This window comes from Danio rerio, chromosome 4 (assembly GCF_049306965.1).
Source record: "Danio rerio strain Tuebingen ecotype United States chromosome 4, GRCz12tu, whole genome shotgun sequence".
NCBI lineage: Eukaryota > Metazoa > Chordata > Actinopteri > Cypriniformes > Danionidae > Danio > Danio rerio.
This window is the reverse complement of record NC_133179.1, coordinates 29932399-29946765: the sequence shown is the minus strand read 5'-3', so window position 1 is coordinate 29946765 and position 14367 is coordinate 29932399. Positions and strand designations below refer to the sequence as shown.

At 31.8% G+C, this 14367-nt stretch overlaps 1 protein-coding gene across 4 annotated transcripts in view; it reads left to right on the top strand.

The window, feature by feature from the left end:
- gramd4a (GRAM domain containing 4a) overlaps positions 1 to 14367 on the top strand; it is a 116114-nt gene that overhangs the window by 4432 nt on the left and 97315 nt on the right. For all 4 annotated transcript variants that reach the window (XM_073947240.1, XM_021475444.3, XM_009300457.5 and 1 more), the window contains exon 2: positions 4662 to 4869. In XM_073947240.1, the coding sequence (XP_073803341.1) occupies positions 4662 to 4869 (208 nt within the window). The remainder of the gene's footprint in view (positions 1 to 4661; positions 4870 to 14367) is intronic.

Below are 14367 nucleotides of genomic sequence, written 5' to 3'. Positions count from 1 at the left end.
TATATATATATATATATATATATATATATATATATATATATATATATATTACAATTCACTTGACTGAGTCATTTGAATAATAAATTCCATAGAGCCAATAATTTATAGTCTTGTTGAATCACTGATTCAACTATCCAGTATTTGAATTAAAACAAAGCATTGATTAATCTGTGGACCAGAATCATTTATCCACTGAATCTCTGACTGAATAAGTCCTTTTTCAGAACCAGATGGCTTCAGATTGGGCTGCTTTTTTTCAAAGAATCTTTCGATGTGAGAGATTTTGTGTAGGCATCACCTGCAGTTTTGAACTCAAGCGCATGACTCATGCACAAATAAATAAGTCCATTTCATATTTTTGCGAGTTACGCGTTGCAGATTTGATCTTAAATGAACTGAATTGAATCTTTGTCTCGGATATAAATGTCCTTGTCACTGTGTGCTGTTGTAAAGTCACAGTGTCTCTCCGGTGCTCTCAATTTACTTAGAAGGGAATCTGTTGGTGGATATTCATGTAGAGATGTGGGCAAGACGGAGATCTGTGGGTGGACGCATTTAGTTCCGCTTTTGTGTACTTGACTAGAGACTTCTGCAGCTCTCACAGCATGCAGGATCATAATCTGAAGCAAATATCATTTCATAATTATGAGCTTTGAGATCTTTCAAGGCAATCTCTGTTGTTTAATAGTGGATAGTTTAAATTGAAGCCAATTTCTTTTTATTGCTGCTTTTCCAATCTGTGACTGTTATTATTTTCTCTGCATGGTTCATGTTTTTGTTGTGTGTTAGTTTTGGCATTTTAAGCAGCAGATCAAAGAAATAGTAACATATAAATAGTATTGTACAAAAGCTTAGCATAAATCATTGAATCGGAATAAACCATTAGCATCTCGCTAAAACAAAAGATTATTATCATTTTCCGATTTAAACTTGACTAAGAACGATAGAAAATAAAAGGTCACACTTTATTTTGATGGTTTGTTTGTTGAATTTAAATTACATTTACATGCCTACTAATTTCCATTAGATTATAAATAGTTTAAGTTGCCATGTACTTGCAAAATTTCTTATAGTCAGTTAAGTTAAATGTCTGTTGAAGGAGCAGATAAACAGATATTAAGCAGACAGTCTACTAATACTCAAATTGACCATCAAAATAAAGTGTTACCAAATAAAAAATTGCTATTTTCTAGGTCAATAAAAGAACTATAATATAATTCTGACAAACTTTTTTTTATTTTATGTCAGTCTCAGTAGCTACACAATGTAAATGTAGAAGCTTTTAATTTCTTATATATATATGACAACATGATATATCAAACAGCAATTTATAGCAACTATAGCAATTTGATCATACTGTAAACTGTAATATACTGTATATAATATAGTATTTACTATATTATTTAACTATAATTAATTAATTTATACTCTGAACAACCGATTCATTTACTAATCAATTCATAGTACATCCATCTGTAATTATCACCATAGTTTTTCTACAACTGCACTTTATAACTTATACTTGTATCGTGCACTTGCTGCTATTGCAATGCTGGGTAGACCTAAACAGCATTTCGTTGCATTGTACTTGCAGATGTGTAATGACAATAAAGTTGAATCTAATCTAATCAAATCTATTTGTTGTAAAATGAGCTAAATCACTGATTGATTCATTGAGCTATTAATCTGTAGAATTATTAAAAAAGGGGTAAAAATCAACTTTCAACTCAAGGTAGAGGGTTCCTTTAATGTTTCCAAACATATTAGATATGTATTTGTATAAATCAATTCATTAAGCAGAAGCATTATTACAAAGCAATTTACAATGAATAACATAGGCAATATATCACAGCATTATGTATAGTGCACAATGCAAAGCTTTTTGGGAAGGACGGTAAATAAAAAGAGCTACAGCATCGATTACATTAGTAATTTAAGGTATTATTAAAGTAAAATATATTTATATATTTAAAGTATAATTTAAAGTAAGGGTGCTTGCTTGAGGGCCAGCGCAAGAAGGTTCGAGTCCCGGTTGGGCCAGTTGGCGTTTTTGTGTGGAGTTTACATGTTCTCCCTGTGTTGGTGTGGGTTTCCTCCGGGTGCCCTGGTTTCCCCCACAGTCCAAGACATAGCTATAGGTGAATTGAATAAACTAAATTGGTCGTAATGTGTGTGTGTGAATGAGTGTGTATGTTTCCCAGTACTGGGTTGCAGCTAGAAGGGCATCCACTGTGTAAAACATATGCTGGATAATTTGGTGGTTCATTCCGCTGTGGCAACCACTGATGAATAAAGGGACTAAGCCAAAGGAAAATGGCTGAATGAATGAATGAATGAATTAAAGTAGTGTTTTTGAAACATACTATAGTGACATGCATTATACTGTATAAAGTATAATTCATAAGTATTTAATTTTCTTTTCGGCTTAGTCCCTGTATTAATCTGGGGTCAACACAGCGGAATGAACCGCCAACTTATACAGCATATGTTTTATGCAGCAGATATCCTTCCAGGTGCAAACCAGTAGTGGGAAACACCTGTACACTCTTATTCACACACATACACTACAGACAATTTAGCTTACTCCATTCACCTATACAGCGAATTTCTTTGGACTGAGGGGGAAACTGGAGCACCTGGAGGAAACCCATACAAACACATTGAGACATGCACAGAAATGCTAACTGACCCAGTCAGGGCTTGAAGCAGCGACCTTCTTGCTGTGAGGTGACTGTACTACCCACTGTGCTACTGTGATGGTCATTATAGTATTTGTAAGTGATTGTTGTTGATAATGAATGCTGCAGCACACTGCAGAACAACCTATAGTGAACTGATAACATAAAATAAGTACTCATGTATACATTTGTTTTTACCACAGTAAACTGTTGTGTTTTCATAGTGTCACCATAGCAACTATAAAAATACCACAAACAATTAATTCAAGTACTTCACAATAGTATGGTTTAAAAAACTGTTTACTATCATTCATTCGTTCATTTGCTTTTCAGCTTAGTCCCTTTATTAATCTGGGGTCATCACTGCCGAATGAACCACCAACTTATCCATCATTTGTTTTATTAAGCGTATGCATGTTTACTATCATATTACTATCATTCATTCACTTTCTTGTCGGCTTAGTCCCTTTATTAATCCGGGGTCGCCCGGACAGCAGAATGAACCGCCAACTTTTTTAGCAAGTTTTTATGCCCTTCCAGCCGCAACCCATCTCTGGGAAACATATTACTATCATATAACTATAAAATTACTATCAGTTTTTATGTGGGTAGATGGGTGTGAAATGTGAATTATTGAAAAGAAATTAGCAAAGTTTTTTCTTTCATATGCTTGATTTCTTTCCTTTAAAGAAATTTCTAATGTCTTTACTGACCGGTAAACATTTAACACACACGCATGCACACACACAAATGGATGTGTATTTATATATCATTTTGCAATGGTTCAGTAAACTACAATCATAATGAAAGTAGATGAATACAGATCAACGAAATGTAAATTCTCTACACTCAAAAAAAAAAAATATATAAATAAATGTGTGGGAAGTATATGGCACTGAGTTCCCTCAAGAAATTAATGAGTAATACTTGAGGCTAGAAAAGCACCTGGAATCAATTTACAACCTGTTGCAAACAATAGAGATTTTGTTCTCTTCAGAACCAAACCACAGATTAATTCTCTTTCCTTTGAAAAGTCAGAACTACAGAGCCTATATTGAGCGCATTTGTCAGGAATAAATATGTCAGAGAGGAGATTCATGCTGTTGATAAAATCAGAATAAATTTGCTGTCTTAATGGCTTCCATTAGTTGTTAATAATTGTTAATGATATTTATTTGTCTATTCATTTTGAATAAATAAAACAGTAAAACTGAGTAGCACAGTATAGTATATTTACATATAATACATAATTATTCTTATGACTGTATATGGATTATTTCCAGTTTAATGTTTATTTATGAATAATGTTTATCTTTAATTGCATGCATGCTGTTATAATATTATAATGTTTTTCAACATGGTCATTTCTGGCCACACTTTATTTTAAGGTACAATTCTCACTCTTAACAAACCACTGTAACTTTTGCCTCAAAAAACTCTTAATTTGCAACTTATTAATATAGGTAGTAGTTAGGTATTTGGTGGCATTTAAGGATGTAGAATAAGATTAAGCAGAATATGTGCTTTAAAAATACTAAACAGCCAATATCTTAATAGTAGGCAGGTAATAAGCCACTATTAACACCGAGAAATTAGTACCTAAACTGTAGTGTTACCATCTTTTATTCTCTATAGTGCAATATATGTAAAAGATTTACACAAAATAGCTGAAATCACATGAAGACTTTTGCCAGACCAAGTTGACACGAGCATCAACCAATCCCAGTAATCTCGAATGAGCCAAAAATTGGCTAATTAAATTGACAGGATGATGTATATCGGTCTGCCAGTACTATTGGCTTACTGCGATAAAGCCACTTTGCATCTTCATTATGTGGAAATGAGATTTCTCCAGCGGGTTGGCAGACTAACACCTGTGCTGTCTTTAAAATATTGCTTTTTCTACTCCTTAGTGAGTTTATAGTTTTAAAGCTTGTAATTTTCCCCCTAAAACTTTTTTTCTTATTTTTTTTTACCCTACAGGGCTGCCATACACAATGTTAAGGTAAAGCCTAAAGCAGCGGTGTTGAACATGCTAAAGCGGCTGGATAAAATCCGATTCCGTGGTCCAAAGAGAGATGATTTTCTGGATCTACCCGATTCCCCTACAGGCTCGGACACTGAATGTAGTGATGATATACTGCTGAGACCTCGACCTTCTCTACGGGACAATGACGAGCAAAGAGACCCTGTAAGTTATCATTTCATCTGACGACTTATTTCTGTTGAGTAAGTGTAAAGGTCTCTTATAAGATGGTCCTTGTGTTGTCGTGCTGTTAAGCAAAATATCTGCCTACACTATAAACAGTTACTTTACTTAAAAAAGGGTAAACTCATTGCTTTAAAAGCAAAAGGGTTGAGTTTACTTTAAAAGAATAAGTAAACCTGTTGTAACTTGGAACTGGTAAGTTTTTATAATTATACACATACAGTAGTTCATTTGCTATTTCTTATTTTAAGGCAATGGGTTTACTCAATTTGTTAAGTCAACTAATCAAATTCAATTTAAAAGTCAACTTATCACTTTAAAAGCAACGGTTTTACTCACTTAAGTAAAGTCAACGAATCCTTTAAAAGCACAGAGTTTACTCACTTAGGTAAAGTCAACTAATCACTTAAAAAGGAACAAATTTACTCAGTTGTTTTAGTAAAGCTTACAGTAAATGAATCACTTTAAAAGCTACAGTTTTACTCAAGTAGAAAACAAATAGTTTTTAAAGCAGCAGATTTGCTTACTCATTTAAGAAAAGTCAACTAATTGCTCTAAAAGCAATGGGTTTACCACGTATTACCTAAAGTCAGCTAATCGCTTTAAAAGCAATGAATACTCATTCTTTATAATCAACTAATCACAACAAGTTTACTGACTTTAAGTCAACTAATCGCTTTAAAAGTATTGCATTTACACACATTTTAATGTTTTTACACATTTTTTAATGCATTTACACACTTTTTAAATTTTAATAAACTAATCAATTTAAAAACAACTACTCACTAGTTGACACAAGTAAAGTCAATTAATCACTTTAAAAGCAACGGTTTAACTCACAAGTAAAGTAAAATCACTTTTACTTTTAAAAGGTAAAATCAACTTGTTTTAAAAATCAACTAATTTACTCACTTTTAATGTCAACTCATTATTTTAAAAGCGACGAAATTACTTGTTTAAGTAAAGTCAATTAACCACCGTAAAAGCTTTGGGTTTACTCACTTTGTTCAGAAAACGAATCACTTTAAAGCAACAGCTATACTCGTTTAAGTAGTCAATTAATAGCTTTAAAAACAACAAATTTACTCACTTATTTAGTAGTCAACTAATCACTTTAAAAGCAATTGTTTTACTTGTTTGCATAAAGTCAATTAATCGGCAGTGAATTTACTTGTTTAATTGAAGTCATTTAACTGCCTTAAAAGCTATGGGTTTACAAACTTTGTTCAGAAAAGTCAGCTAATTGCTTCGAAAGCAACAGTGTAACTCACTTAAGTAAAGTCAACTAACTGCTTTAAAAGCAACAAATTTGATCACTTTTTAGAGTAAAGTCAACCAATCTCTTTAAAAGCTTTGTGTTTACTCGTTTATTAAGTAAAGTCAACTAATCAGTTAAAAGCAATGGTTTACTGACATACTGAGTAAAATCATTTAACCACTTTAAAAGCAACAAATTTACTCATTTTTGAGTGCAGTAACTAATTGCTTTAAAAGCATCACACTTTTAAACTTTTTGAGTAAAGTCAACTAATTTTAAAAGCAACACATTTACTCACTTGTTAAGTCAATTAATCGCTTTATAAACTAAAGGTTAATTACTTTATTCAGAAAAGTCAACTAATCACTTTAAAAGCAACAAATTTACAATTTTTTTGAAAAGTAAAACCAACTTATTGCTTTTAAATCAACGGATTTACTCACCCTTTAAGTAAATTCAACTAATCGATTTAAAAGTGATTAATGTACTCACTTGTTTAAGTGAGGTTAGTTAATTGCTTTAAAAGCTTTGGATGTACTAATTTTATTCAGAAAAGTCAATTAATCACTTTAAAAGCAATAAATGTACTTTTTTTTGAAAAGTAAAACCAAATTATAATCACTTTACTCATTTTTTGAAAAGTAAAACCAACTTATTGCTTTAAAATAAACAAATTTACTCACCTCTTAATTAAAGTCAACTAATCATTTTAAGAGCAATTAATGTACTCACTTGTTTAAGTGAGGTCAGTTAGTTACCTTACAAGCTATGGGCTTATTTTATTCAAAAGAGTCAACTAATCAATTTAATGTAATGATTATACTCACTCAAGTCAACTATACATTTTAAAAGCAACGGGTTTACTCATCTATTATTATCACTTATTACGTAGTCAACTAATCGCTTTAAAAGCAACAAATTTACTCACTTGTTTAAGCAAAGTCAAGGAATCATTTTAAAAGGAATGCATTTACTTTTTTAGGTCAACTAATTGCTTTAAAAGCAATGGGTTTACTCACTTAAGTAAAGACAACTAATCACTTTAAAAGCAACAAATTTACTCATTTTTTTGAAAAGTAAAACCAACTTAACAGTTTAAAATCAATGAATTTACTCACTCTTTCAGTAAAGTCAACTAATTGTTTTAAAAGCGATATCTGTACTCACTTGTTTAAGTGAGGTCAATTAATTGCTTTAAAAGCAATGGGTTTACTCACTTTATTCAGAAAAGTCAACTAATCACTTTAAAAGCAACAAAATTCAACTAATCGATTTAAAAGTGATTAATGTACTCACTTGTTTAAGTGAGGTTAGTTGATTGCTTTAAAAGCTGTGGATGTACTAATTCTATTCAGAAAAGTCAATTAATCACTTTAAAAGCAATAATTGTACTTTTTTGAAAAGTAAAACCAAATTATAATCACTTTACTCATTTTTTGAAAAGTAAAACCAACTTATTGCTTTAAAATAAACAAATTTACTCACCTCTTAATTAAAGTCAACTAATCATTTTAAGAGCAATTAGTGTACTCACTTGTTTAAGTGAGGTCAGTTAATTGCCTTACAAGCTATGGGCTTATTTTATTCAAAAGAGTCAACTAATCAATTTAATGTAATGATTATACTCACTCAAGTCAACTATACATTTTAAAAGCAACGGATTTACCATCGATTATTATCACTTACTACGTAGTCAACTAATCGCTTTAAAAGCAACAAATGTACTCACTTGTTTAAGCAAAGTCAAGGAATCATTTTAAAAGGAATGCATTTACTTTTTTAGGTCAACTAATTGCTTTAAAAGCAATGGGTTTACTCACTTAAGTAAAGACAACTAATCACTTTAAAAGCAACAAATTTACTCATTTTTTTGAAAAGTAAAACCAACTTAACAGTTTAAAATCAATGAATTTACTCACTCTTTCAGTAAAGTCAACTAATTGTTTTAAAAGCGATAATTGTACTCACTTGTTTAAGTGAGGTCAATTAATTGCTTTAAAAGCAATGGGTTTACTCACTTTATTTAGAAAAGTCAACTAATCACTTTAAAAGTAACAAATTTACTCACCCTTTAAGTAAAGTCAACTAGTCGTTTTAAAAGCAATTAATATACTCAGTTGTTTAAGTGAGGTCAGGTAATTGCTTTAAACGCTATGGGTTACTCACTTTAATCAGAAGAATCAACTAATCATTTTAAAAGCAACAGGTTTACTCTCTTATTAGGTTGTCAACTAATTCCTTTAAAAGCAACTTTTCTTTACTCATTAAGAAAAGTCAACTAATCTCTTTAAAATGAATAAAAATTTACTTACTTGTTTAAGAAAAGTCAACAAATCATTTAAAAAGCAGTGAATTTACTCACTTGTTTTGGTCAACTAATCACTTTAAAAGCAATGGGTTTACTCACTTAAGTAAAGTCAACTAATCATTTTAAAAAGCAACAAATTTACTAATTTAATTAACCAATTACTTTGAAAGCAATGGGTTTACTCACTTAAGTAAAGACAACTAATCACTTTAAAAACAATTATTTTACTCACTTATTAAAGATAAGTTATACATTGCAGTTTTCAAAATTTACGTGTGCAGTGAATTGTTGTTTGGACACAAATCATCAAGTACGTCAGCTGTGCAGTGTTTGTGTGCTGCAGGGTGCTGTGACGCTTTTTATCTGGTGTGACTGCACTGAAAACAAATCTGTTAATTAACAGTTGCCCAGAGCTTGTGATTCATGGCTCATAAACATTCATGACTATTTAATTACACTTCTGAATTGCATTATGGGACCCTAATAAAAAACTTCTAATAAAGTGACATTTATTGACATTATTTAGTAGACTGAAACGATAAGTTGTTGTTATTGTTAAAGTCATGTATATGTATATAATTTCTAACACAATGTGACCCTACAAAACCAGTCATAATGGAAATTAAGAGTTATGCATTGTGAAATTTGACTTAATAAGCTTTCCAGTGTTGTGTAGACCATTTTAATGTGGGCTTGTCATTAGCCGCATTAACATTTCTTGCTTGTTTTGGAGCTATTCAATAACTGTAACAAGAGGCAACTCAATCATAACTTAATTTAAAACAGCTATCATAACATTAGTTATTAATATTTGGCTATTTTTGGATTTTCGGAAGCTATAGAAATAAAAAAAATGTAACAGGAGATTCGTTGGGATCATTGTTTTTGTTTACATTTCTTAAAATGGTCTATACTACACAACTCTTTAAAGTTAATAAATGTGCTTGGCAATGTGCTTGGCAATTTTTACCAATCAAAAACTGAGTTTTGATATATTTACGGTAGGAAATATATGTTTATTGAATATGATTTTTACTTAATATATCTATTATTTTTGGCATAAAAGAATAATCTATTATTCTGACCCACACTGTACAATGCTTTTGCCAGAAATTTACCTATGCAACATTTTTTTTCCTTTTTTCTCACATATAGGGCTCTATTTTAACGGTTTACGGCGTTATGCAATGGGGCATTCATTATTTACATGGCGGACTTTGTAAGAGAAAAAACTGAACGCTTTACTAGTGAGAAACATGTAAACAGAACATCTGCAGCGCAAGGATAAAGAACGAGCCTCCTCCAATTGGCCTCTTTACTTTGTCTTTACTTTACTTTTACTTTTAACTTTACTCCTTTACTTTGTTGGATAAAGAAACGGTGGAAACTCTCTCTGCTGAAGACATTTATTAGTGTACATATTTAATTTCCTTTGTTAAGGGCAAAGATTTGTTTCAAAGCTATTTCTAAAATTATTTCGAACTTCTAGCAAACAAATAAATGAACAATAATAACGTCTCCAAAACCTGACAGGTGGACAAATCTGAACTTGTTTTTAATAAAACAAATGTAAATATGCAAATAATAAATAATACTGCTAATAATAATAACATTATACAAATGCAAATTGTCATAAATAATCTAAAAAAAACCCCACAAAATGTGTTTTGTGTGAATGTCCCTTTTAAAGGAGTTCCTTTAAATATTTTTTTTTTCTCTCTCTCTCTCTCTCTCTGAAATGTGCTTATAATAAATCTCTTTTAAAGTCTGACCTTTTCCAGTCAATCCACTTTGTATTTTTCTACAAGAAAGAGCTTGATGTTGTTATCTTGTTAAGCTGAGCTGATATTTCTAAATAACACAGGAAAGCCTCGACCTTTCATCTTTCAGCTAAATGATGTTTTAAACGGATAACTCACCCAAAATATGGCATTCACTTGTTTTTTAAACCTTTATGAGTTTCTATCTTTCTTAAACACAAAAGAAGATACTTCGAAGAAAGCTTGAAACTTGTTATTATTGACTTCCATAGTTTTGTTTTTTTTTCTGTTATGAATATCAGTGATTACAGCCTTTCAGCTTTCTGTAGAATGTCTGTTTGTGTTCAAGTAAATAAAGTACTGTATATAGTAATTTTATTTATTTATTTTTTTTTTTTGGGTGAACAGACCCATAGCCAGAGGGGGTTTAGTTGTTTCGAAAAACTTCTTACTGACAAAGTATTTTGACTGCTATGCTATCATAAATAGTGAAAATAACCCATCAAAAAAGGTTTTAAGACCAAGTGGATTGCCCTATTTGCTGTTGCTTTGGTGTGACATCAGCTTATCAGTTTTGGACAATTCTAAGAATTGTTTTTCATGACATCCAGCTGTGCAAGAAAACAATCTAATGAAGTGAACGCATCTTTCGCTATTGTATTTTTTTTTAAATAGAGAACATTTTGTACAAGTAACTTTTATTCTAAATCTTGGAACAATAAATGACCGGGGAAAAGGTGTGAAGCACCAAAACAGACCAATATTAAAATTAATTTGAATACTATTTGGATTTGGCTATTGTTGTTATCCATTAATTTTCAAATGTACTTTTTTTGGTTATGATGACCATCTATTTAGCTAGTAGTAGCTTAAAATAACACTAAAATGCAGTATTTAAATCAAATAATTAAATAGTAGCCTAAAGGCTCGTACACACCGGGACGCTTCAGCTTTTTACGAGACGATTTTCCGCATTCAAACCCAATCGATTTTCACTGGCGTCAAGCAGAAGAGTATGCAGAATCACTCCTTGATGTTAGATGGCGCTACACAACTTTATGCTTCTGACACCAAGCTTATAACACAGAAGAGGAAGAGAGGAAGTTCACACACTTGTTGTTAAAGTTACTCGACTCGAACACTTACACTTCAGTGACTCGAACAAGCATGGATGGTTCAAGTAGCAGCTCCAGTTCTAGTGATGAAGAAATGATTATTGTTCACAGAGCAATAAAAAGCTCCACGTTCATATCGCCTCTGGGGATCTTCTTTAATGTGCGCTCGCATTGACAGTTTTGTGCTTTAGAGCCTCCAAGTGCTGTTTACTGTAACTTCAGCAGCTCCATGCATGTGAACGAAAGTGCCAATTTGATTGGAGGAGAAGATTTTGATGTGGCGCGTCAAAACAAAAAAACGAGCATAATGCGTTTTTTTTTAAAATGACGCTTTTGCGTCTGCCTTTTTGCACGTTGGTGTGCATGTTCACTTTGGCGCCCTTTATTTAGTCACGAGGCATTAAATGTCGATGAAAAATGTGAGTAAAAAGCATCCTGGTGTGCACGAGCCTTAAATGAGGCCTACTACCGCAAAAAGGTGCACTTTTTGAGAAAAAAAGAACCATACCTACACCTGTAGCTGCGGGCCTGGTGAACTATCCCTTTAATGCACTCCACCACCCTCTGTAGATTTCAGACTTCTCATTTCTCAGCTAGTTTATGCAATATTTCTTCATCGTAATCGGGTTACATGATTTCAAAGATGTTTTTGTTGTCTTATCTGTGTAATTTGGCATTGTGTTTATTTGGAGGCTTTCTCCTCAATGATGAAGCTTCAGATTAGTCATGGGGTTGCATAAGTGTCTGACAGGACAGCCAGCTTCCTCTGCTTCCATCTGCAACATAAGCATTTGTTTTTGAATAGTAAACTGATGTGCTATGAAGTGCTTGGCCTGTGGGTTTTCTCTCATAGACGCTGTGGGGTGTTTTACTGTACTGTAGGGTGTCTAATTATCCTCTCTCACCAAAGGATCTGTTCCAAAACCTGGTGAGCTGCCCACCCTGGCAGTAGTAGATAGCAACACTATCTACACTATTTCAATGGGATTGATTTGGTTTGAACATTGAGTGAGGCTGGAGTTTGAGGCTTGCTCTTTTTCTACATTGTATTTATATTTGAAATGTATTTTGCATTTAGTCAGATGCAGTGCTATTGCAACATTTATCTCTGTATATCCAGCCTAATCTCATAAGAAAGTGTAACTATTTTATGTATTGGTTGACTAAGTGGCTAACTCTTACAAAATTCTTTCAGACATCTTACAGATACATTCTTATAGACAAATTCATTTTCTGTTCATCTGTCTGTCTGTCTGTCTGTCAGTCTGTCTGCTGATCTATCTATCTATCTATCTATCTATCTATCTATCTATCTATCTATCTATCTATCTATCTATCTATCTATCTATCTATCTATCTATCTATCTATCTATCTATCTATCTATCTATCTATCTATCTATCTATCTGTCTATCTATCTGTCTATATATCTGTCTGTCTGTCTGTCTGTCTGTCTGTCTGTCTGTCTGTCTGTCTCTGTCTGTTTGTGTGTCTGTCTGTCTAGCTCATTAGCTGGGTTTCCATCCTAACATGAAGCAAATTGGTTCAAAGTTCAGCAAAAGAAAATGCAAATTAGGTTTCTATCTTGTTGTTAGAGTGGCTGACTGTAGTATTGGTATCCTAGTAACCAACAGTAAACAAAGCAAGCATAATGGAGTCATGTGGATGTAATTTTTGTTACATCAGAGTTTATTTGACAAATCTGTTTCCATCTCTCATTATTCACATTAACTAATTTTCCAAAACACGTCAAGCAAGCTTTAAAATAAATAGGTAACAACTCAAGTCTTGTTTGAAGAATTAGAGGACTTCCATTTAAAAAATGCCATTCCTTTCACATGGCTTTGTCATGTTTTCATTATTACAGTTTACTCTTTTAATTCTTTCAAATGCAAAAAAAAAAAAAGTTTGATTTTGGTGAAACTTCCTGAAAATGCTCAAGACAGCACTATATACTATTTGCACAGCCATTTAAAAACTACAGTAAAGTTAGACATCACTGCATTTAGTGTGGTTTCTAAGTACAAGATGCTTTTCTTTTCTGACCAGGTCATGTATGTTTCACATTTTTACTGCATTTGCTCTTTGCAATTCTCATTTGTTCACAGCATTGTGAAAAAGAATAATTACATCCTTATTAACAACAAACATAAACTCCCTTTGGGTAGAGCTGTGCACAACTGTAAACAATATTGCAGTACATATTGGAACTAAACCTGCAACATACACAGGTCTGTAAATCATTCATCAAATTGTTCAATTTAGAAAACATTTTCAAGAAAAAAAAAAAGGTTGAAATGTTTTTATAAAATTTGCTTGACAGATTTTGACAACTAGATCAACATTTTTGAATGTAATGATTTAAGTAAAGAAATGAGGACTATTAGTTTTATATGGAATGACTATTCAGCATTTACAAGTTTAGTTAATTTTGACTGACATGACATAAGCAAATGATGTTATAAACAGCAGAGAGTTGTATGAAAGCAATTGATAATTGTCAAAAAGCATTTGCAATTTGTTGGAAGAAATGAGACACTGCCACTATGGTGTGCACAAATGACTAATTATTTTGAGAAATGCGTTAACTGTTGTGCAAATGTAAATAGTGTTGTGAAAAATGCACCAAAGTGACTGAGAAAAACTGTAAGATACTGGTTTAGAATGAAGGGTGACACTTCACAATAAGGTTAATCAGTTAATGCATTTACTAACATGAACTAATCATGAACAGCACATGTACAGCTTTTATTAATCATAATTAAACATTTACAAATGCATTATTAACATCTAAGTCCATGCTTGTTAATATTAGTTACAGTAATGCACCATGAGTTAACATGAACTAACAATGAACTACTGTATGTATATATATATATATATATATATATATATATATATATATATATATATATATATATATATATATATATATATATATATATATATATAAATAAATGTATTGTTCATTGTTTGTTCATGTTAGTAAATGCATTAATTACCATTAACTAATGAACCTTATTGTAAAGTGTGACCGAAT